Source organism: Babylonia areolata, chromosome 23, assembly GCF_041734735.1.
Source record: "Babylonia areolata isolate BAREFJ2019XMU chromosome 23, ASM4173473v1, whole genome shotgun sequence".
In the NCBI taxonomy this organism is placed as follows: domain Eukaryota; kingdom Metazoa; phylum Mollusca; class Gastropoda; order Neogastropoda; family Buccinidae; genus Babylonia; species Babylonia areolata.
Genome location: NC_134898.1, coordinates 47,820,939 through 47,847,542, shown reverse-complemented (window position 1 = coordinate 47,847,542; position 26,604 = coordinate 47,820,939). Strand labels below are relative to the sequence as shown.

Here is a 26,604-nt window from a genome sequence, read left to right as displayed (position 1 = left end):
TTCTCTCCCTCTCTCTCTCTTTCTCTCTCTCTTGTCTGCCTGACCGCCTGTCTGTCTGCCTCTCTCTCTCTCTCTTCTCTCTCTCTCTACCCCTCTCTCTCTTTTCTCTCTCTCTCTCTCTTTTCTCTCTCTCTCTCTGTTTGCCTGACCGCCTGTCTGCCTCTCTCTCTCTTTTCTCTCTCTCTCTCCCCTCTCTTTCTCTTTCTTTCTCCTTCATTTTCTCTCTTCTTTCTCTCCCTCTCTCTCTCTTTCTCTCTCTCTTGTCTGCCTGACCACCTGTCTATCTGCCTCTCTCTCTCTCTCTTTTCTCTCTCTTCTCTCTCTCCCCTCTCTCTCTCTTTCTCTCTCGTTCTCTCTCTCTCTCCCTCTCTCTCTTCTCTCTCTCTCTCTGTGTCTGCCTGACCGCCTGTCTGTCTGTCTGTCTTTCTCTCTCTCTCTCACTCTCTCTCCCCCCTCTCTCTCTCTCTCTCTCTCTCCCTCTTCCGTTTCTCTCTCTTCTCTCTCCCCCCTTTCTCTCTCCTCTTCTCTTTCTCGTTGATGAATTAAAAAAAAAAAAGATAAAATAATTCCACAAAAAAATATTGTAGACACCCAGCACTGTTTTGACTTTCCTTGCTTATGTCATCAAGAAAGGAGACAATTGCTAATCAATTCGCTGTTTACGTGTACAAACCATTCAAAACTCCGCAGTATAATAGATATATAGTTAATCGTTATAATTTGTGTATACATTGTTCTTTTTTTTTTTTTAGTTAATTGTTTTATGTTTGTACTTTGTGCTGAAAAAGTGACAACTTATTGTGCAGTATACATTGTTCATTTTTTTTTAGTTAATTATTTTATGTTTGTACTTTGCGCTGAAGAAGTGCCAACTTGTTGTGTTGTGATGTGTGTTCACTGTAACCCCTTCGCGAGGGGCCTCGGCCTTCACTGAATATAAAGATGTCTATATCTACGTCTATGTCCATGTCCATGTCAATTCCTCTCTCTGTAATTAGATACGAAGAGTGTCAATTTGATGAACATATTTCTAATCCGCCCCAACAACCATGTACCTGAAGATCTAGTCATCTAGCCTCATCCACATGTAATATGCGGCTTCTGTTCAGACGTGTGTGTGTGTGTGTGTGTGTGTGTGTGTGTGTGTGTGTGTGTGTGAGAGACAGACAGACAGACAGACCGAGAGACGGAGACAGAGAGAGAGAGAGAGAGAGAGAGAGAGAGAGAGAGTGTGTGTGTGTGTGTGTGTGTGTGTGTGTGTGTGTGTGTGTGTGTGTAGTGCGCGCATGTGTGAGTATGCACAAGTTTTTATATTGATATGCACTTGTATGTATCCTAATTTCTACTGTATCTGGGTTTGTGTATGATTTTCGATTTATGTTCGTACCTTGTTATGTACTACACCTCCCCCCCACCCACCCCTACCTCCCAATATTCCTTGTGACCCGGGTACACTTGGTAATAAAGACATATTCTGTTCTATTCAGAAAAAAATACTATTAGCTTCCAGAACATATTCTCTCTCTCTCTCTCTTTTAATAGGAAAGATGAAATCATTGGTGATTTTCTGTGTATTTCTCGATCTCCTAAGGACAAAAAAGGGAAACTCTCTTTCTTTATCTATACGCATGGAAACTGACACAGACACACAACACACACACACACACACACACACACACACACACACACACACACACACACAGAGGCAGACAGACACAGAGAGAGACAGAGACAGACCTGTTTCTGAAGAAGCTGACCACAATTTTGCGCGTAAGGGTTGACAGGTTTGGCTTGGAGCGCGCGACATGACCACAGCTGCACATTGGGCTTTTTGCCCTCCCAACAAACCCAACGGCACCCCTTTATGATTCATCACGATGGCAGCTGTGAAAGGTAAGGCACGAAATGGTACGAACTGCGTAATATGCGCTTGCTTTTTGAATGTATTCTATTTTTTTAAATTTTGTTTGCAGTATTATGACTTTGTCAGTATGGTATTATCTGTAGTGTGTGTGTGTGTGTGTGTGTGTGTGTGTGTGTGTGTGTGTGAACGCGTTTGTGCGCGTAGGCGTGTGTGTACGCGGTTTTTGCTTTGTTTTTTGTTTGTGACAGAGAGAGAGAGAGAGAGTGAGAGAGAGAGAGAGAGAGAGAGAGAGAGAGAGAGAGTGTGTGTGTGTGTGTGTGTGTGTGTGTGTGTGTGTGTGTGTGTGACATACACACACACACACACACACACACACACACACACACACACTCGTGCACAAACACACACACGCGCGCACACACACACACACGCACGCACGCGAACTCATTACGTACATTTTCTACACAGGTCGATATCTTTTCCTCCGTTTTGTGACGGCTGACGACCATGTACCGCAGTTGCATTCATGAATGCGTTCCCGAACACGTAGGCCTACATTACACACACGCCCATTCACATACACGCATGGATTCACACGCTTGCGCATGGCTGCCGTTCAACAGGAGATAGACGAAAACTAAGTTCTATTGCATTTCTGTATTGATTTGATCTTTATTAGTTTCGTTCTCATTTGAATATGCTTTTCACTGTATCCTTATTGTGTTATTTTCTAACCTTTATTTTTTTTTTTTTTGTAATGAATTTATATTAATTTTCTCTACTCTCTTGTTGATATTTGTGAGACAGAGCCATGCTCAGTTCAGTTCAATTGACCTCAGTTCAGTTCAAAGTATTTTATTGTCTGCTTTAACCAGAACAGAACATTATCTTTCGGCTCACGTAATATGCCCGTCAGCGAATAATGAAGAGAAAAAACGAACAACTGACACACCCTTCACTGATCACCACGCACACATCATTTATCATGTAAAAAGAAAATCATTTGGGTAAGATAGTATTATATTATAAGATAGAGTGAAACAACTAGCTATGTGTATGTGTGTGTGTGTGTGTGCGCGCGCGCGTGCATGTGTGTTGTGTGTGTGTGTTAACACCTTCCTCTTTCTCTTTATCATGTCCCTCTTTTCCTCTCTCGCACACACACACACACACACACACACGCACACACACTCCCCCCCACCCCCTCTCTCTCTCTACGTCGCCCTCTCTCTGTCTGTCTCTTTCTGTCTGTCTGTCTCTGTCTCTGTTTGTCTGTGTCTCTCTCCACCAATTACGTATCGTGTTGACCCTTTTTTTTATATTCTCTTTATCTCAGCATGTGTTGACCTGACAAGTAAAACAAGGAACGTTATGCCTTAAAACATGCGTGCTTTGAATAACAATAGCTTGACTTTTTTCCCCTAAAATTATTTCTTCTTCTCTTCTTCGTTCGTGGGCTGCAGCTCCCACGTTCACTTGTATGTACACGAGTGGACTTTTACGTGAATGACCGTTTTTACCCCGCCATGTAGGCAGCAATACTCCGTTTTCAGGGGGGTGCATGTTGGGTATCTTCTTGGTTCCATAACCCACCGAACGCTGACATGGATTACAGGATCTTTAACGTGCGTACTTCAATTGCTGCTTGCGTATACACACGAAGGGTGTTCAGGCACTAGCAGGCCTGCACATACATCGACCTGGGAGATCGGAAAAAAATCTTCACCCTTTACCCACCAGACGCCGTCATCGAGATTCGAACCTGGGGCCCTCAGATTGACGGTCCAACGCTTAAACAACTTGGCTGTTGCGCCCTTCAAAAAATTAGATTATCAGTCAGCCTGTTTTACAGAATGGGGCCAAAATTTGGGTCTAGACGATGCTGTATGTCACCGAAAAGTTCATTTATTTGCGTTGAGAAAAACAGAAAGGATATAGTTTTGAATCGAAAAGACCAAATAACCTAGTTTATGGAGAAGCTGAAAGATATGTCTACCCAATTTATATTAACACTGTATTCAGTATTGAATTGAAAAGACCAAATAACCTAGTTTATGGAGAAGCTGAAAGATATGTCTACCCAATTTATATTAGCACTGTATTCAGCATTGGATTGAAAAGACCAAATAACCTGGTTTATGGAGAAGCTGAAAGATATGTCTATCCAATTTATATTAACACTGTATCCAGTATTGAATTGAAAAGACCAAATAACCTGGTTTATGGAGAAAATGATAGATATATCTACCCAATGTATATAACACTGTATTCAGTTGTATATAGTGTTTTTTTACGCCTATATCACCCACCCCCATGTATGTGTGTGCTTATTACTGAAGCACATTAAACCATGACAGTCCGAGTCTCTCTCTCTCTCTCTGTGTGTGTGTGTGTGTGTGTGTGTGTGTGTGTGTGTGTGATCCTGTCTCTGTCTTTCTCTGTCTGTTTCTCTGTCTGTCTGTCTGTCTTCTCTCTCTCTCTCTCTCTCTCTCTCTCTGCCCTTCTGTATTTCTAACTGTTCACATTTTCACATTACAAATCATTATCCCGACTGACAACTGAACTTTCGTTTATAATCATAAACATTTCATATTATTTCTAGTAGAAAACACTTCAAAAACACTTCATCAAAAAATAAAATAAAAATAAATGTAAAGACAATCAGTGTCAGATAATGACTAGAGTGTATTCAAATGACTTCATAATGTTTAGTTTCCGAACGACCCCTTTCAGGTCTCAGGGAGCGGCTGAGGGATGGAGACAGCATCATCTGTGCTGAAGGTTACATGTGGGAGCTGGAAAGGAGAGGGTATGTCAAGAGCGGGGCCTTCACACCGGAAGTCGTTTTGGAGCATCCGGAACAGATCAGAAGTCTCCATGAGGAGTTCGTGCACGCCGGAAGTGACGTTGTTGAGGCGTTCACGGTGTGTTAAGTAGACCGTTAAAAAAGCTGTGGTGATTTAAGAGAGAGAGAGAGAGAGAGAGAGAGAGAGAGTAAATTATCGAAATGCAGACTTCTCCTTTCTTTTTTTACAGAGACACAACAGATATTTGTAACTGATATTCTTATTTCCAGTGTAACTTTGTAATTTCGTATGAATGTCTTTCGTTTGTATTTGTGTACGTGCTTTTGTGTTGTTGTTTTCTGTGTTTTTGTTGTTGTTGTTTTTGTTGTTTTTGCTATAACTTTGGTTAATCAATTTGTTTGTTTGGTTATTCACAGTTGGTAATTCATTACACAGGCGCTGAATGTAAAACTTGGTCTGCTGAAAGGCATGACATACAGTTCACGCTTGAAACTGATTAGAATTACAGGATGCGTTTATTCAGTTATGCATACACAGACAGACAAACACACACACATACACACACACACACACACACACACACACACACACACACACACACACACACACACACACAAATGTGCACGCATACGTTCATATATTGAAGTACGCACCCCTGTGTTTGTTTGTTTTTGTTTTGTTTTCTTTTGTTTTAGCCATTTTTGAATTACGGATTATTTTCTTCCTTTTTTTATAAATCTTATTTTTATCTAATTTTTTTTTTCTCTATCTCATCCCCATGCTCTGCAAACACACACACACACACACACACACACACACACACACACACACACACACACACACACACACACACACTCAAACATGTGCATGCATGCGTGCATAATCATATTCGTCCGTGTATTTTGTATGCCATTTTCAATCATGAATCATTTTTTGTTGTTGTTGTTGTTGTTGTTGTTTTTATATTCAAATATATTTTCATTTAATTCTTTTTTCTTTTTTTCTTTTTTTCTTTTTTTGTCTCTTATCACACCCCCTTGCTCTGAAAAAAAAAAAAAAAAGTACTACGCCCACCAGCAGAGGCTGGAGAAGGTCGGCCGGCAAGACGACACGGAGCAGCTGAACAGAACGGCGCTGAGGGTGGCCCGTGAGGTGGCCAGCAGGACCGGCACCCTGATGGCCGGCAGCCTCTGCAACTCCAGCGTCTACCATCCTGACCAGCCCGACGTCCTTCGCAGTATCCGGGAGATGTTCGCGGTAATGAGGAATGTGGATGATGATGATGATGATGGTGATGATGGTGATGGTGATGATGATTCGCGGTGATGATGAATATGGATGATGATGCTGATGCTGATGTTCGCGGTAATGATGAATATGGATGATGATGATGCTGATGGTGATGATGATTCGCGGTAATGTTGAATATGAATGATGATGGTGATGGTGATGATGATTCGCGGTGATGATGAATATGGATGATGATGCTGATGCTGATGCTGACGATGATGACGACGACGACAACAAAACAATAACAACAACAACAAAACAACAACAACAACAACAACAACAATAATGATAATAATAATAATAATAATAATGATGATGATGATGATGATGATGATGATGATGATGATAATAATAATAATAACACAATCGCAATAACGATAATGATGATGATGATGATAATCATCATCATCATCATCACCATCATAATATTAATTATAACAATGATAATAAATAATTTGTATTTGTGTTTCTGTTTATCACAACATATTTCTCCGTGTGAAATTCGGGCTGCTCTCCCCAGGCAGAGCGCGTCGCTACACTACAGCGCCACCCATTTTTTGTTTGTTTACAGCGCTACCCCCCTTTTTTTTGTATTTTTTCCTGCGTGCAGTTTTATTTGTTTTTCATGTCGAAGTGGATTTTTCTACAGAATTTTGCCAGAAACAACCCTTTTGTTGCCGTGGGTTCCTTTACGTGCGCTAAGTGCATGCTGCACACAGAACCTCGGTTTATCGTCTCATTCGAATGACTAGCGTCCAGACCACCACTCAAAGTCTAGTGGAGGGGGAGAAAATATCAGCGGCTGAGCTGTGATTCGAACCAGCGCGCTCAGATTCTCTCGCTTCCTAGGCGGATGCGTTACCTCTAGGCCATCACTCCACTTAATAATAATAATAACAAAAACAACAACAGCAACAATAATGATAATGATAACAGTAATTATAAAACTCCTGAAGGAGAGGAGAAGGAGGGGTAGTGGTGTTGGTGGTGTTTACAAAGGATGATGACGACGACGATGACGAAAAGTCGACGACCACTACATCAACGATAATATAATAATGATAATGTTAATTGTGATGATAACATCAACAACATCAACAATCATCATCATCATCATCGTCGTGGTCGTCATCATCATCATCGTCATCATTATGATAATGATAATAGCCATCAACATCACCATCACCTTCATTATCATCATCATACCAGCCACCAGTCGAACGTCATCCGCACCACTCGAAAACAAACAAAAAAACCTCTGAAGAAGACAAGGAAATGGAGGAGGAGGAGGAGGAGAAGGAGCGGTGGTATTGGTGGTGGTGTTGATGATGACGACGACGACCATGGCGAAGAGTCGACGATAACGCCAACGACAAAATTAACGATAATAATCATTATAATTATAACAACAACAACGACAATTGGAAATGGAATTTATTGATCAAGGCCAAAGCCCCATATGAAGGGGTATGAACATAACAACATTTTTTATTTTCTCCTAGTTTTTCTTTTTTTCTGTCTTTATATATATATATATATATATATATATATATATATATATATATATATATATACTCTAAAACTGGAAAAAACACACCACAACTGAAGACAAGGAAGAGGCAAGGAAGGGAGGCTATTTTGGGAAGAGGTGGGTTTTAAGGCCAGACTTGAATGAACGGCGGTCAACAGTGGAGTGTTTGAATCTGGGTATGCGTAAACAGAGTGGATCCGAAGCCGATCGCAGAGAGCGAGATGGAGTGTAGAGGTGAAGGCAGCCACAGAGATAGGAAGGGGCAGATTTGTGATCACATTTGTAACATAGAGTGCTGATCTTGTACTTTATTCTGTGTGAGACAGGTAGCCAGTGGAGATGTTGCAAAAAAGGAGTGGTGTGCTCAGATCTTTTCTTTCTGAGGACGAGTCGGGCAGCAGAGTTTTGTATGCGCTGAAGGGACTGAATGGGTGAAGCAGGCAAACCAGACAATAGAGAGTTACAGTAGTCAAGGCGAGAGAGAATGAGAGAAACGATAAGTCTAGATGTTGTGTCGGTGGACAGATATTTCCGGACGGAACTGATGCGCCACACTTGACAGTAGCAGGACTGACATGTCTGACTGATAATTATTTGCATGGAGGTTCCTGACTGAACTGGAAAGAGGGATGGATGTACTGCCAAGTTTGATTGTGTCAGTTATGATGGAAGAGAGTTTTTGTTAGTTCCTATGATCATTGCTTCCGTTTTGTCCGCGTTCAGTTGTACTTAATTAGAGTCATCCAGTTCTGTATGTCCAGGAAGCAGTTGGATGTTTCTTGCAAGAGCGACGACAGTTTTTTCTGGGGTATCACTCTTCAGCAGTTGAGTGCTATCAGCATAAGAATGATGACTGACATTATGGCAGTTGATAATTTCAGCGAGAGGAGCAGTGTACAGTGTGAAGAGCACTGGGCCTAAACCAGATCCCTGTGGGACTCCATGTTCGATTTTAACGGGTTCAGATTGCAAATTATCAACAATGAAAGACTGGAATCTAACAGCCAGAAGTAATGAAGGTTTAAAGTCACTAACAACAACGACAACAGCAATGATAATAATAATAGCTCTCATCGTCGTCATGATCAACATCATACTAATGATAAAAAAAACAAAAACAACACCTGAAGAAGACTACGACAGGTGGAGGAGGAGACAGAGGAGAAGGGGTTAGGGTGGCGGTGGTGGTGGTGGTGCTATTGGTGGTGGTCATGATGATGACGATGACGACGATGACGATGATGATGCACAGCTCCCGAAAATGGGTGCAGCTTCGCTGGTAACGATGGTTCACCCAACTCAGTGTGTGTGTGTGTGTGTGTGTGTGTGTGTGTGTGTGTGTGTTTACGTTTTATAGTTTAACGTCTTTTCACTGAGAGTGATATTAGACGATGTGTGTGTGTGTGTGTGTGTGTGTGTGTGTGTGTGTGTGTTCGTTTTATAGTTTAACGTCTTTTCACTAAGAGTGATACTTAGACGAAGTGTGTGTGTGTGTGTGTGTGTGTGTGTGTGTGTGTGTGTGTGTGTGTGTGTGTTCGTTTTATAGTTTAACGTCTTTTCACTGATAGTGATATTAGACGAAGTGTGTGTGTGTGTGTGTGTGCGTGCGTGCGTGCGTGCGTGCGTGCGTATGTGTGTGTGTGTGTGTGTGTGTGTGTGTGTGTGTGAGCAGGTACAGGTGCAGTGGGCGGTGGAGGAAGGGGCAGACTACCTTATCGGGGAGACGTTCAACGATTTCGGGGAAGCCAAGCTGGCCTTGGAAGTCATGAAAGAACACGGGAATGGTCATACCCTCATTTGTTGCTTATATATATCTGTGTGTGTGTGTGTGTGTGTGTGTGTGTGTGTGTATCTATCTATCAATACGTGTCTGTCCCTGTCCGTCTGTACGTAGAGCGCATCACCCTACCCCCGCCCCCCCCCCACCCCACTCTCACTCACCTTCGTCTTCTCCAACAACATTTATTTAGTATGCGGTTGATCAACCAAAAACACCGTGTTAAAGTCAATCTCTTCAGATGTAAACTCTTATTATGTATGAGTGAAGAAATTGAGAGATAAAAGAAAGCACTAAATTGTTTAACATTTAGTGTGTGTTTTTCTTTTTTTCTGTCTTTTTTTTTCTTTTCTTTTCTTTTTTGTCTTTTTCTCTCATTCATCCATTAATTATTTCCTCTGTTAAAGCTGATTAGTAGAGTATCCTTCCCTTTTCTTTCTTATGTCTTTGAATACAATAAACGCCCCTGTAAACCCACGATTTCTCACAATCCCACGATTTCTCTCACTTTGAGAGATTGAGAGACGTAAGACCCCCCCCACCCCCCCCCCCCCCCCGAAAACGGAGTATGGCTGCCTACATGGCGGGGTAAAAACGGTCATACACGTAAAAGCCCCACTCGTATACATACGAGTGAACGTGGGAGATGCAACCCACGAACGAAGAAGAAGCAGAGAGACATAAGAGAAATCGTGGGATTGCGAAAAATCGTGGGCTTACAGTCCCTAAGATTTATAATGTTTGGAGGAAACTGTGCTAAATTTCAGCCTCCTACCGCAACTTTTTTTTTTTACTGGAAATTATACAAATAATGAGGCCAGGAGACGATATAATTAACAAATAGTCAAGAGTGGTAACTCGCTCCATTACACAAGGTACACAACTTCAAGTCAGTGATGCTTACGCTACCGATTCAGCTAGCACACAGGTAAATAAAAGGTACATTGGAACAAACCCAGACACTTCCTCAAAAAAGGAAGCACCGGGCCTGTTCTTATACCAATCATTTGACATGTGCACACAGCAGCAAAGACAGAAGAAATGTGCAAACACAAATTAGCTTTTATTCAAGACTGGCATAGCCTCTTTAATCCTGAATAAGCCACACAGAACACATGGACAGTACAGAACAAATACATGGGTTTTTTTTTCATACTTCATCATACGAACTCTGTCTATTACCAGGCTTGGCCACTGTCATCACGATCGCTCCCTACGTGCCGGACATGACGTCAGATGACGTGCCCATCCCCCAGGCCTTACGTCAGCTGGAGGAGATGGGGGCTGACGTGGTGGGGCTGAACTGTGGGCGGGGTCCTAGCACCATGCTGCCTCTGCTGCGTCAGTGTCGTCAGGTCTGCAAGGTGAGTGAGTGAGTGAGGGTGGTGTCATCGATGATGGTGATGATGACGATGACGATGATGATGATGAGAGCGAGGAGGAGGTGGAGGAAGGCGAGTGTGTCAATAATGATGACGATGATGATGAGGAGGAGGAGGAAGACGAGGAGAAGGAGGAGGTTGTCATTGATTTTATATCAACTATGGTGATGATGATAATGAGGAGGAGACTGTCAATGATGATGACGATGATATTGATGATAATGAACGACGAGGTGGAGGAAGATGACGATGATGAAGATGAGAAGGTGATTGTCGATGATGATTACGAGGACGAGGACGAGGAAGAGGAGGTTGTCAGTGAAGAAGAAGAAGAAGAAGATGGTGATGGTGATGGTGATGGTGATGACGAGAAAAACAACAGAAACTGGAAAAGCCATTCTTGGTGTTGATTTTTCTGGCTGTAGTGGCGGTCGTGATTATGTCGAAGACGACGATGGCGTTTGTCGAACCAATTATACCGAGTTCACAGAGAGAGAGAGAGAGAGAGAGAGAGAGAGAGAGAGAGAGAGAGAGAGAGAGAGAGAGAGAGAGAGTCAAAGTAAAAAAAAAAAAAGTTTTAATTGTCAGGCCTCTGGCCCATAACAACAGGAGTGACAGCAAAATGTAGCATACAATATGTGATCATGTACATATCATTCAGGCATTGTTTTCTCAAAGTTAGTGCTTTATAGATATACATCGACAGTTTCCAGATTGTTTCAGAATTTTTACTACCTAATATAGAAAAAAAGTCTGGACAATGATGGGCTTCTGAAGTATTTAAGCACTACTAATTCGTGTCTCAATTTCGTATATTTCGGACATACAAAAAGAAAGTGTATTTCATTTTCAATCGCATTGGAACAAAAAGGACAGCAACTACCAGCATTATTCAAATTTAGCTTGTACTGTAAAATTATAACTGTTTAATTTGAGACATATCTATTCTAAACTTAGCCAGGCAATTTCGAAAGTTAGAGAAAGAGAGAGAGAGAGAGAGAGAGAGAGAGAGAGAGAGAGAGAGAGAGAGAGAGAGAGGGGGGGTGAATTGGAGGGAGGGTGGGAGGGAACCCTTTGTGTTTGAATGATAAATGGTTAACTATTCGGTCTATGATTGAAAAAGCCCCCATCCCACCACCCCCCACCCCCCAATCTTTGTACCGTATTAGTTTCCACCTCATTCATAAGTAGCTATCTGTATAATATAACTAATCATCCGAAGTGTTGAAGGCATACAAAAAGGTTAACCCTTTCACATCCAGGGCCCTCTGGCAGCCTTACCAGTCCCTTACAGGACAACGGATAAACAACGCACTTTACAGGCAGTTACGGACCCTGTCACTGGTGAGCACTTCTCTCCCTTGTTTGATGGACCTTCTCCTCTTCCTCTGCCCCATTAAAAAAAAAAAAAGCAAAAAAAAAAAAAAAAAAAAAAAAAAAGCAAGCCACCCTGCACACATGGTTCCTCCTTTATGTTTGTAGGTTGTTGGGTTAAAGTCTGGGTCTTTGCATGCAGTCTTCTTCTTCTTCTGTGTTCGTGGGCTGCAACTCCCACGTTTTACTCGTATGTACACGAGTGGGCTTTTACGTGTATGACCGTTTTTACCCCGCCATGTAGGCAGTCATACTCCGCTTTCGGGGGGCGTGGGGGGTGTATGCTGGATGTGTTCTTGTTTCCATAACCCACCGAACGCTGACATGGATTACAGGATCTTTAACGTGCGTATTTGATCTTCTGCTTGCGTAATATACACGAAGGGGGTTCAGGCACTAGCAGATCTGCACATCATGTTGACCTGGGAGGTGGGAAAAATCTCCACCCTTTACCCACCAGGCGCCGTCGCCGTGATTCGAACCCGGAACCCTCAGATTGAAAGTCCAACGCTTTAACCACTCGGCTATTGCGCCCGTCCTTTGCAGAAGAATGGGTGGACCTAACCTCTTAACTAAAGAAAAGGTCTGACAACTGACACACACACACACACACACACAAAAAAAACAGAAAAAAAACCACGCTAATCTTTCGACCAAAAGAAAGATTTAAAAATAAAGGTGACAGGTTTACTCTTTGTTACAGGTACGTAACTTGGGAAGTGTTAGACATCATTGATATGGAGCAGTGCACGTTTAATTAATTAATCAGGGAACGTGGCTCCATGTTTCACACGCCTTTCCAATTGGTTTTCTCAATTTGTTAGTTTCCTAGCTCTTAGTGCCATCTGAAGAGAGAGAGAGAGAGAGAGAGAGAGAGAGAGAGAGAGAGAGAGTGTTTGGTCACATTTTGCTGTGTGTACATTGATGTGAAGTGATTTGTAAACAAAAGTGTGGGTTTTTTTGGTTGTTTTGTGTGTGTGTGTGTGTGTGTGTGTGTGTGTGTGTGTGTGTGTGTGTGTGTGTGTGTGTGTGTGGTTGTTTTCTTGTGGGTTTTTTTGTAAGGCACCTAGAGCAGATTTCTGGATAGCGTGCTATATCAGTATTCATTTTTATCATCACCATTATCATTATTATTATTATTATTGTTATTGTTGTTGTTGTTATCATTATTATTATTGTTATCATCATTACTATATTATTATTATTATCATTACTACTACTACTACTACTACTACTACTACTACTACTACTACTACTACAAACACTACTATCTTTTGTTCTATCACCATACCTCGTACTGGTTTGTTATTTCATTGAACCACCCACATCGTTCCCACAGGAGAACAGGCCTACCCTTTGAATCTGGCTCCACTGCAATGCACGAGGAAAGAAATTCGGGCTTTCGCCGAAGAGGCCCGTCAGATCGGAATCCGATACATTGGCCTCTGCTGCGGGAATTCTTCGGCCTGTTTAAGGGAACTGGCGGAGGCGTACGAAAAGAAGCCGCCATCTTGCAAATACGCACCGGATACCAGTCTTAGTTTCATCGTCGGAAACATCGAGAATCTTCCAGAGAGAGCCAAAATGATCAAGAAACATTTTTCTGGTCTGAAGTAGAATGTAGGATATTGTGACGGGTTTCCTGGTTTGTCAGTATTCTTTTGAGGGTTATGGTTATTTGTCAGTACTGACTTTTGAGGGTTGTGGTACACTACGCATGGTATACTGTGTCAGGTATAATTTGTGTCAGGTTTTATAATTTCAATAAACGCAATGTTAAATCAACGAAAATGTCCACACACTCACACGAAAGGGTTGTTCCTGGCAAAATTCTGTAGAAAAATCCTCTTCGATAGGAAAAACAAATAAAACTGCACGCAGGAAAAAAAAACAAAAAAATGGGTGGCGCTCGCAGTGTAGCGACGCGCTCTCCCTGGGGAGAGCAGCCCGAATTTCACACAGAGAAATCTGTTGTGACAAAAAAGAAAAAACATAAAACAAATTCCATCAAAGGCAATCGTACCTATGTTGCTGGTTTTTGTTGTTGTTGTTGTTTTTTTTTCTTTTAGAACAAAGTGATAGGTGATACCATTGTGTTATCTTCCAGTGCATAGAAGGTCCTACGGAGAAATATGCGATATTGTTAAAGTTCGGGTACGGTGTGTGTGTGTGTTTCTGTCTTTTAAAAAATTTTAATTTATTGTCCTAACTATTTGATTTTGTTAAATACCATGGACCTAACAGAGTTATCTTATTTTTTAAATTTTATTCAGGTAATTGTTAAAATCTCATATGATCTATTATGTCCACCCTTTATTCAGACGATTGTCAAAATCTCATATAATCTATTATGTCCACCCTCTTCCTTTTCGTTTTGTTCGATGAAAATGAAATAAGGAAGGTACAGCACCTTATCTAATTCAAACATGGACGTTTGTGAACAGAGTATGACTAAACAAGCAACATGGATATTTGTTTAAACAGTAGAATTAATGGGTTGTGTTTGTCAGTGTAGACGAAGGGTTGTTGTTGTTGCTGTTTTCTTCTTCTTCTTCTTCTTCTTTCTTCTTCTTCTTCTTCTTCTTCTTCTTCTTCTTCTCCTTCTCCTCCTCTTTCTTATTTTCTACCGCCTCTACTTCCTTGTATGTAAATTAGCTGATTTCTAATAAGACTAAGACATGGTTAGAGTGATTCATCTCTCTCTCTCTCTCTTTCTTTGTGTGTGTGTGTGTGTGTGTGTGTGTGTGTGTGTGTGTGTGTGTGTGTGTGTGTGTTAGCTATAAACATTGATTTGAAGGAATAAAAATTAATGGACTTTTAAGATGTGTTTTGGGGATTTTTTTCATGTGTCTATCCTTATAATTATTACAGTATGTGTAGCATGCGCGCGCGCGCACACACACCCACACACACACACACACACACACACACACACACACACACACACACACACACACACACACATTTCAAATGATACATTGCGAACTGAATCTACACCAGTGATATCTCTTCCACCACCTCCTTCACTTTTCAAAACTGTTATCCGTATTTTCCATCAGTCCTCAAAAAAATGTTACTCTGTCCATGTTCTTTACCTCACAGTCTACAGGTACTTTGCTGTGTCAGGGCATGGATTGTCCAACTTGGGATTCATCAGAATGTGAACTGTTGAAAGGTTTTGTTTCTTCCTTTATGCAGGATAAAAACAGTGAAAAACTGTGTAGATCTTTACTCCAAACTCCTGTCAAGTTTATCCGTGCTTTTCCTGGGACACCTACTTTGGTCGCTCCTGCCTTTGACTTGTCTTGTATGACGTCATTACCTGCAACCCCAGCTGTGGACAACCCCCCCTCTCCAGTCACCACACCTGTTTCTTCAGTCTGGAACGGAAGCATCTGCTAGAGAGGACGTCATCCTTCTGCCGCCCTCCTCTTCCGTGTTATCCCGTGAGCTGCAGTTTCAGTTTCACTTTCAGCAGCTCAAGGAGGCGTCACTGCGTTCGGACAAATCCATATACGCTACACCACATCTGCCAAGCAGATGCCTGACCAGCAGCGTAACCCAACGCGCTTAGTCAGGCCTTGAGGGAAAAAAAAAGAAAAAAAAAAGTTGAATAATTAATAGATAAGCTTACACAAATAAATAAATAATAACTATAATGTAAAAAAAAAAAAAGAAAAAAAAGAAGGTAGTAGTAATAATAATAAAGACAGTGTCCACTCCTCAGAAACTGTTTACCCCTGTTGGGAAGAGGACAGGGAAACGGTGTAAACGAACGCTGTACCACTCCCCCCGCCTGTCTGTTTCCAACCCTCTTCCTAAACTTTCAGACAAGGTTGTTCTTTTGGAACAGCAGGTAGAAACTGTGACCAGTGCACAATCAGCGCTGGAAAATGAGTTTAAATCTATCATAGAAGATGTAAAAGTTGCTACCAAAAAACGAACTTCGTGTAAATATCAGTGATAAATTTGACACTATTGTTTCCAAAATACACGATTTCCAATCTCAGATATTGAATCTAGAACATTCATGCAAACAGCTCACAAACGAAAACGGGTCCATCAAAACCCAGCTTGGGTCCCTCCTAACTGAAGTAAAGAAATTAAAACCAGTCCAGAGAGAAATGGTATCAAGTCACTCACAAACAGATTCACAAATATCTGACACTGTGTGACAGGACCATCAGGACTGATGCTGACACACAAACTGAACCTGATCATGTTCCCTCCACTCCCTGTGACAGTGGTCGTCAGACTGCTGCTATAAATAGCCTCTCCTCAATAGAATGTGCTACAGGGTCTGATAGTTGGCCTGTGTCAAACCCAGATCCCAACTTGTCTTCTCTTGAGGACAATTAGAACAAACGTGTCACCCCCCCCCCCCCCCACCACCCCACTCCTCCCCGCCCCTGTTCCAGACGACACAAGTGATGATGTTGTTCAGTATTCCGTTTCAACTGCTAATGCCTTTTCTTTACTCGCTGACTCGACATCGCTTCCAGCTGAGTCAGTCACAGCAAAGGATAGTGAAATTTCCCCAGCCCCGAAACCACCTCCACTTGAAATTCTGTCCCATATGTCTGTCCCCAAAAGAGCAACGATGCTGCATATTGGTGAGTCTGTCATACGCTTCGTCAATCCCTGTCTTGTCTGTTTTATCAAAACCTATAGAAAAACACTTGTAAAAAGCTTTGAATAGTTATCTTGTCAATAACAAACTAATCCACGAAGATCAGTCTGGTTTTCGTGAAAACCATTCTTGCCACACTGCTCTCATACAACTTACTGACAGTATTTTGCATAACATTAATGAAAATAAATTCACAGGTCTCCTTTTTATAGATTTAAAAAAGCCTTTGATGTAATCAGTCATCCGTTGTTAATTCGTAAATTAGAAGTGTATAATTTAACACCAGATTTTACTCATCTTATAGAATCTTTTCTTTCAGTCAGGAAACAGTTAGTAACAGTAAATAATCAAACCTCAAAATTCAAATCGATCAAACATGGAGTACCACAGGGATCCATCTTAGGGCCAATATTATTTTATGTTTATGTTAATGACTTGCCTTGTTCTATGACATGTAAATGTGAAATGTTCGCAGATGACACTTCCCTGCATTCAAGCAATTCAGATGCCTGTAAACTCACAGATGATCTTCAAGACAACATTCACAGGCTTAGTGATTGGACACAATTAAATCATATGTCCTTAAACACACAGAAAACTAAATGTATGTATGTAGCAGCACGACAAAAAAGACAAAGGATGAAAAACATATTCAAACCACTTTTCCTGGGAGTAAACAGAATTGAAGAGGTAGAATCACATAAAATTTTGGGTGTCTTTATTGACAAAGGTCTCTCTTGGACTGACCACATGACTTACTTAGGAAAACGTCTCTCTAGCAAGATACGTCAGTTAGCAAAAATAAAAAAAAGATCCTTGATGTTCATTCACGAAAGCTTTTTTCTGTGCTCATGTTCTGCCAATCATCGATTATGCATCAACTTTATGGGACAACTGCAGCAATACAAACTTAAAATTCATTCATCGTATGTATAAAAGAGCATTAAAATTAGTATTGTTGAAGTCAAGTTCCTTGACCCATATGGATTATAAACTACTTAATGTATTATCGTTCCACAACAGGCTGTTCTTCAACAAGGCTGTTTGCATGCATAATGTGAAAAATGGAAATGATCCCCAAAAGATTACAGAAACTTTTAAAACTAATGACCGCAGACACAGCCATAATTATGTTAGGTATACCTCGACCTAGAAACAACCGTTATAAATCCGGCTCCCTGTACTCCGGTGGAAATTTATGGAATAACCTTCCACTCGTTTTAAAAGATATAACGAATAAAAATGTGTTTAAGAAAAATAAGAAAAATTACCTTATTAACTTTTCAAAAGATTAACAATAATACAAATCTATATCTATTGGTTACCATGATTTGTGAAATGTTTTGTATATGCCTTTGGTGTTGTAAGAGGGTGTATGTGTATGCGAAACGGGATGTGTTGTAAATGTGTTGTAAATGTTAATGTGTGTTTCATTTTCGCACGATTCGTGTATGCATGTAACTATATTTCTAGTACTTTTGTGGTTTTGTTCTATGTATCTCCCCACTTCTTCCTTTCTTTCTTTTTCTTTTTTTCAGATGGCTTGATGTAAAAAAGCAGTCGTTGCTTATTCAATTACCATCTTGAAATAAAAATTTTGACTTTGACTTTGACTTTGATTTTGACTTTCACACACACACACACACACACACACACACACACACACACAGTGTCATAAAAACAATAAAACAATTTAAAAATATACAAATTAAAAAAAAAAGAGAGCAAAAACACACCTGATTTGCCCTGGGGGGATGTGCTGGGGTGGGAGCGTTATGTTAAAAAATGTCCTGTGTTAGTCATTCTGAACCTCCAAGGGGGGGGGAGGTTATCATGCAGGGTAGGCAACACCTGTTTTGCTGTGTGAAATGCACATCTGGTCTTGTATTCACACCTGGCTAGCAATAACATAGCAGAGAACATTATGATTAATTTATTGGTTGTTTTAGATCCTACTTGACAAGGTTGGGCTGTAAACTTGTCTGTCTCTCTGTCTGTTTCTGTCTGACTCTATCTCTCCCTCCCTTGCCCTCTCTTTCTTTATCCCTTAAAACCTAATCTGCTCCCTAGCTTCCCCTTCATTTCCTTCTTGCTCGCTCCCCTCCCCCTCCCCCCACCCCCAAGGTCCCCCAGGCCCCCCCTCCGACCCCCCGACCCCCTCCCGTCCTCCCTCTCGCTGTTTCTTTTAGAAAGTTAAAAGTAATGCGATTAGATAACAGAACAAGAGAGGCAAGGCCTTCAAGACTCACTTGTGATTCACTTGAACAAGAGGCAAAGCCTTCATGGCTCATGTGTGAATCCTGTCCAAATGACAACTTTTTGGTTCAATGCATAGAAAGGAAAATTGCAAGTATATTATATACCTGGTAATCACTCCATGTCCTTATGAAATATGTGTATGTTGGTGAAAGCCCGGTTCCCAATACTCTGTGATTGACAATGGAGAGAGAGAGAGAGAGAGAGACAGTGTGCGTTTACACTGTTAACCGTGACAGTCCGAGTTTGAAATCCATGTCTCATCCGTCTTCTCATACTTTATTTAAAATCATGCAACGATACACCAATCTAATGTGCAGGAAGCATACTGCACACAGAAAATGAACCCATGGCAACATAAGTGTTTGTCCTCTGGCAAAAGTTGTGCAGACGAAATCTACCCCGATAGGTACACAAACATATGCATGCACTCAAAGCCTGATGTATTGGGTTATGCTGCTGATCAGGCATCTGTGTGGTAGACGTGGTTTAGCACATATATGAGTTTGTTCTAATGCCACCATCTTGAGAAACTGACATTTTGAATGTACTGATGGAAATGGTTTCTGAAATGACTGACTGGTGGTGGAAGAAGATGAGCTCAGGTGGTTGGAGGGAGTGGTCATCAACCTGGAGGTTGCTTGTCGTTCAATGAGGGAAGCACTGGGCCAGCTTTTTAGCTGAAATGCTTTAACTGTAGTGATGTTCTTGTTTTCATTTATTTATCTTAATATCATTATATATATATATATATATTTTTTTGGTAGGTGTGACTTTGGTTAGATATTAAAATAAGATATCTTCATTTATCTTATTTTAATATCATTATTATTATTGATTTTTGTTGTTTATTTTTGGTAAGCATGACTTCGGTTAGATGTAAGTAATGGCTGCTTGTGTTGCAGCAAGTTGTGGACTTTATTCAGAGTGGTAAATGTGTTGGGACACTGAATATCAATCACCACAGTGATGGTTTTCATTTTGGCTACTTCTCATTCATAAAAATGCTGAATTAAATATGTAATATAGTTTCTGCCATGAACTTAGTTTTGGGATTTAAAATCTTGAACATGAGTTAGCCATTAAAAAAAAAAACAATTTGTGTGTGACTGTGTGTCATATAATATTGATCTTGATCTTGTATATAAAAAAAAAGGGGTGTGGGGGGAGGGATTTTGTGTGTGTGTGTGTGTGTGTGTGTGTGTGTGTGTGTGTGTGTGTGTGCATGAATAGTCGTATGCATGCACATATAACTACATGCATCAAATTGGCCTTTCCATTAATCTATCAATAGAGTAAACCAATCAAACCTGAACATTGACATAATTATACATAATACGCAAATTGTACGTAACAGGCATAGAAAACAAAAAAAATGCCAGCAGGCAACTCGTATATCCTAGGTCCAAATTTGAATACAGCTTTGCAAGAATGCACAATTATGAAGTCCAGAAAAATAAATAATCATGGCTATCTTGAAAAAAATGGATGGGAATGAATAGCATGGCTGAAGTAATAAATGACAGAAAAGGAAAAGTGACATATAAAATGATAAATTTTCAGGAGAGGGTTTCCAGAGGGTGGGCATAGTATTTTAATGGAAAGAGTCCCTGACATCCCCACAGGGGCACACAAACAGCACCTTCAACAAACCAAACATCAACTGATCAAGCAACAGAGGCTTATGATGTTGTATTGTATTGTGTTTATTTAGATCAAAAGCATACAGGTTTTCTCACAGAAGATTCTGTTGTTCCTGTCCTAGCTGATGTCCATTTCCTGAAACAGAAGGACGACGAATTGTCAGTCATAAGAGATAAATATGCAAAGACATGTGTTTGCAACTGAATTTTGTCGGGCTTCTACCATACAACCTTTTCAGCAAGGGAAACCCAAAAATGCGTGCATCATGCCAGCTGGTATAGTTTGTGGAACAAATACCCACAACCTGTCCAGCATGGGAGGCCCTACCAGGCATGTGACACATCAAATGATATAGCTCGACAGGTCACTGAAGCATTCAAGCTACCCCACCACGACAAGGTATCAGTTCCATGGGGTAGTAACATATCAAGTTTATTCATGTATTCATTTGTCAGAATGTCATATACAAACCAATGTGAAGCTCACTTTGTAAAACACAATATATTAGCACTAATGTTTACTGAATAGTTTGCAATTTAAAGAAAAAAAAGTAAAACAATGGATTATGTTTAAGCATTTAAATCTGGTCTTCTTCTTATGCTACAATTTTTATTGACATTTCACTGTCTGCTGATTAACCATAATTCCATGCCTACAACACCAGTACAAGGCAGTATACCCTCCACACCAAAAACCATCTTCAAATTAGAATGGACCATCTCACGAGAAAGAGCTATAGATCTACATCATATATGTGAAGCAAGTTTTTTCAACAATCCCAAATTTCCTGATCAAGGCATCTATTTAAGAAAAAGTGCATGCCAACACAGCAACGCACTGTTTTGTGCAAACAACATGCACAAGTGTCCAAAGCTTCTGCTGTGGCTGCATGTGATCAAATGTCAATTAATATGCGAGTGTAAACTTCTACTTGTTATGTATCTGATCTATCAACCCGTTTGATGGCAGATACCTGAAGCTGAACTGGACACTTAAACTTTGTAATGATAAAATTTTATGGTGCCAAGTGTATTTTACATGTATATGTGTGTATACATGCATGTGTATTTTATATGTATATCTATCAATCAATGTATCTATCTATCTATATATAAGTTCTACATACATGTTACAACTTGTATATTTAAATAAAGATATAGAATATACACAAAATGTATACATACATTTTAACATACATGTGCACCTAACACTAACAGCTACCCACAACACAGTTTTGTCAGCCAGTTTGGCAACCTTCTCTGATCTATAGCCGTAACAGTTAAGATTGATAATATTAATGATGATAATGATCATACTATTCATAGCCATGTTTAAACTAAACACTAAATATAAGAAACCTTGGTCATTTGTTACGTACTGTGCTAGCCATCTAAAGAGAAAAGATGATCTTACCTTTCAGTGTTCACAGTGAAAGGGCAAGTCTGTCATGGATCCTGTCATATAATCCTGTCAATCACAAACACTTTTGTTTATATAACACATTAGATCAATGCTACATACACACAACAAAATGTGACTAACACACATACCCACACACACAAAATGGATACATACATTTTAACATACATGTGCACCTAACACTAACAGCTACCCACAACACAGTTTTGTCAGCCAGTTTGGCAACCTTCTCTGATCTATAGCCGTAACAGTTAATAATAATGTTAATGATGGTCAAGTTCACTGATGATGCAGGTGAGGGGAACTTACTGACACCTTTCCAGATGGAGATGACATAGGATTGGTGCCACACAGCAGTGTTCCACCTTTTGCTGCCCTGTGTCTACTCTGATGGCAAATGTTTTCTCTCTCATTCTTTTGAGATAATGAGACTGCTACATGAAATAATCTATAATTGACTTGAATTTGTACCCTAAAACTCACATATATCTTATTATCTATATCTCTATCTATCTATCTGTCAAATATGTGCAAGTGTATTTTACATCTATATGTGTATACAGGCATGTGTATTTTATATGTATATCTATCAATCAATGTATCTATCTATCTATATTTAAGTTCTACATACATGTTACAACTTGTATATTTAAATAAAGATATAGAATATACACAAAATGCATACATACATTTTAACATACATGTGCACCTAACACTAACAGCTACCCACAACACAGTTTTGTCAGCCAGTTTGGCAACCTTCTCTGATCTATAGCCGTAACAGTTAATATTAATAATATTAATGATGATAATGATCATACTATTCATAGCCATGTTTCAAATAAACACTAAATATAAGAAATTGAGGTCATTTGTTACATACTGTGCTAGCCATCTAAAGAGAAAAGATGATCTTACCTTTCAGTGTTCACAGTGAAAGGGCAAGTCTGTCATGGATCCTGTCATATAATCCTGTCAATCACAAACACTTTTGTTTATATAACACATTAGATCAATGCTACATACACACAACAAAATGTGACTAACACACATAGCCACACATACAAAATGGATACATACATTTTAACATACATGTGCACCTAACACTAACAGCTACCCACAACACAGTTTTGTCAGCCTGTTTGGCAACCTTCTCTGATCTTTAGCCGTAACAGTTAATAATAATGTTAATGATGGTCAAGTTCACTGATGATGCAGGTGAGGGGAACATACTGACACCTTTCCACCTTTTGCTGCCCTGTGTCTGTCCCTGTAGCAAATATTTTCTCTCTCATTTTTTTGAGGTAATGAGACTGCCACATGAAATAATCTATAATTGACTTGAATTTGTACCCTAAAACTCACATATATCTTATTATCTATATATCTATCTATATATCTATCTATTCTATGCAAGTGTATTTACATGTATATGTATATACATGCATGTATATTTTATATGTATATTTATCAATGTATGTATCTATCTATCTATATATATATCTACATACATGTTACAACTTGTATATTACCTTTCAGTGTTCACAGTGAAAGGGCAAATCTGTCATGTATCCTCAATCCTGTCATATATCCTCTCAATCACAAACACTTTTGAGTTTTGTATATGTAACACATTAGATTAATGTTACATAGTAACATACACACAACAAAATGTGACTAACACTCACACATACAAAACGCGATGCATTTTAACATACATGTGCACCTAACACTAACAGCAACCCACAACACAGTTTTGTCCACCAGTTTGGCAACCTTGTCTGATCTATAACTGTAACAGTTAATAGGAATCTTAATGATGATAATGATAGTATTTACTAATAACTTTTTTTTCTCAAAAGTTGTATCACATAACTAAAGTAATAGGCACAAAATATCCATTTGATGATTGTGGCTGTTGAACTTGTATAAGATATGTCAGTCGATCATGTAAAATGATAATTATACATATATATATATATGTGTGTGTGTGTGTGTGTGTGTGTGTGTGTGTGTGTGTGTGTGTGCGTGTGCATGTGTGTGTGTGCTAACATGTATGTTAATGTAATATATCATATGTACATTTAACACAATCCAACTCTACACAGTATATTTCACACAATTTTAATATAAACTTTAACTGGGTGTTGAAGAGGGAGAGGTGGCATAGCATATTTTGTTTTACTAAATGTATGTTCTATGTGGAAAGCTGTAACTGGTATGAACTAAGTACACATAAACATATATAAATAAGCAGCAACAACATTCGACAATCGTAGTCATAACTGACACAAGGCATGCAGCATTGTTGTTGGAGTGAGACGTGTATCTATCTCTATAAAAAAATTATATTTCACATTATTATGCAAGAGCTGAATGACAGACAAGTGGAGAGAGAGCCAGGCACATCAACTGATCATACTATTCATAGCCATGTTTCAACTAAACACTAAACATCAGAAACTGTAGTCATTTGTTGTGTACTGTGCCAGCCATCTAAAGAGAAAAGATCTTACCTTTCACAGTGAAAGGGCAACTCTGTCATGTATCCTGTCATATATCCTGTCAATCACAAACAGTAACAATTTACATTTTAGTATATACGTGAAACTGAAACTGTAACTAGTGTAAGTGTAATGTAAAACTCTCTCTCTCTCTCTCTCTCTCCCTCTCTCTCTCTATATATATACACACACATACACACACACACACACACACACATATATATATATATATATATATATATATATATATATATATATATATATAAAGATGATAGGGAAGAGGTATCATCACGCACATCTGTTTATGTATATTTGTGCGTGCCTATGTGTTGTGGGTAGCTGTTAGGTACACATGTTATGTTGAAATGCATGTATCCATTTTGTGTGTGTGTGTGTGTGTGTGTGTGCGTGCTTGTGTTTGTGTGTGTGTGACTGAATCACATTTTGCTGTGTGTATGTAACACTGATCTAATGTGTTATGCAAATAAAAGTGTTAAAATTTTAATCATAACATTATAATATAAATTCATCATTTTAAGTCCAGTCCAGTTACTCAAGGAGGCATCACATTCACAGAGTTTGGACAAATACATATATATATATATATATATATATATATATATATATATATATATATATATATAGCTCAGAGAAGGTTGCCAAACTCGCTGACAAAACAATGCGTTGTGGGTAGCTCACTAGCTGTTAGTGTTAGGTGCAAATGCATACTTGTAAAAATGTATGTATTCATTGTGTGTGTGTCTCTGTGTGTGTGTGTGTGTGTGTGTGTGTGTGTGTGTGTGTGTGTGTGATATTTTGTTGTGTGTATGTAACATTGATCTAATGTGTTATGTAAACAAAAGTGTTTTTGTACAGCACCTACACCAGATTTCTGGATAGTGTGCTATAAAAGTATCCATTATCATAATTTCCATTATTATATGTTGTTTTTGTTTCTGTTTATAATGTGCATGAAATAAAACAATGAGACTGAGAATGACTGATTTCTAAGTAAAATTTTAATCATAACATTATAAAATAATTTCATGGTTGTAAGTCCAGCTCAGTTACTCAATGTGGCATCATATTCACAGAGATTGGAGCCACACACACACACACACACACACACACACATATATATATATATATATATATATGTATGTATGTATGTATGTATATCTATTATTTTAGTTGTTTTTTTGTTTGTTTGTTTGTTTGTTGTTGTTGTTGTTTTTTTGTTGTTGTTTTTTGGTTTTTTTTTTTTTTTTGGGGGGGGGGGGGGGGGGGGGGGGGGGTTACATGATGGACTGACATATTATCTCATACAACTTGAGTTCAACAGCCACAATCATCAAACTGATTTTTGTGTGTATTACTTTAGCGGTGTGACACAACTTATGAGGAAACAAAAATGTTATTAGTATTACTATCATTATTATAATAATAATTATTATTATTAAATGTCACGGCTTTCTATCAGAGAAGGTTGGTTGCCAAACCGGTTGAAAAAACGACCCACACGATCAGATTTCTTCTGTTTTCATTTACTCTTAACATCATGCCTATCTGTCTAGCAGTAACACAACAGTCACCTGAATAAAGATAAACATTTGACAAAACTTGTACACAATAAAAGGCATCTTTTAACGTTTTCTTTCACTAACTTCGTACTTAGCAAACACTGATACATCCACCCACCTTCTTGATCCTCGATCGAACGACGCGACGCTATCCCACGATGCTTCACGATTTGGAAAAAATGCAAAGAAAAGATATAGGCTCACATTGTTTACACACTTGAGCCAAAAATCTATTCGTTAAAAAGGGTTCTGTATATGTTAGTATAAAACTTCGGGTTAAAAGAACAAGAAAAAAAAGAAATTCCAACAGCAGAAGCGAACCCCAGGTTTTCGAATGAGAAGAATCTGTCTTACCCATTGCACTATCGTGCCACCTGTATTGATGCTCAAAAATATAGTATTTAGTTTAAACATGCTTTTTGTAAAGGGCGATAAATCGATTGCAGTATTCGCAGTGAGAACGCTGTTCAAATCATATGATTCTGGTGTATCTTGGGCATTCAAAAAATCTTTAACGACAATAAAAAAATTATTTTTAAGTCCTTG

The 26,604-nt window shown here is 39.3% G+C and overlaps 1 protein-coding gene and 1 long non-coding RNA gene across 2 annotated transcripts; one reads left to right on the top strand and one right to left on the bottom strand.

Annotated features, from left to right (window-relative positions):
- Positions 1–1,833: 1,833 nt before the first annotated feature.
- Positions 1,834–14,766, top strand: LOC143297917 (betaine--homocysteine S-methyltransferase 1-like). The gene is made up of 7 exons (XM_076610489.1): positions 1,834–1,893; positions 4,598–4,788; positions 5,734–5,928; positions 9,165–9,276; positions 10,455–10,633; positions 11,914–11,995; positions 13,365–14,766. Exons 1-7 carry the CDS (start codon positions 1,878–1,880, stop codon positions 13,640–13,642), a joined length of 1,053 nt encoding a protein of 350 aa, XP_076466604.1. The 5' UTR covers positions 1,834–1,877; the 3' UTR covers positions 13,643–14,766.
- Positions 14,767–20,287: 5,521 nt separating this feature from the next.
- Positions 20,288–26,308, bottom strand: LOC143298139 (uncharacterized). Its single transcript, XR_013057357.1, has 5 exons — positions 26,177–26,308; positions 24,491–24,536; positions 22,893–22,946; positions 21,969–22,022; positions 20,288–20,690 (listed from the first exon to the last, which is right to left on the bottom strand). It is a non-coding gene; the product is annotated as an uncharacterized LOC143298139 (long non-coding RNA).
- Between the last annotated feature and the right edge of the window lie 296 nt (positions 26,309–26,604).

Coding starts and splice junctions, on each gene's coding strand:
- LOC143297917 (XM_076610489.1), top strand. Junction 9,277..10,454: donor CATGAAAGAACACGGGAATG/GTCATACCCTCA, acceptor GTCTATTACCAG/GCTTGGCCACTGTCATCACG. Junction 10,634..11,913: donor AGTGTCGTCAGGTCTGCAAG/GTGAGTGAGTGA, acceptor TTTCACATCCAG/GGCCCTCTGGCAGCCTTACC.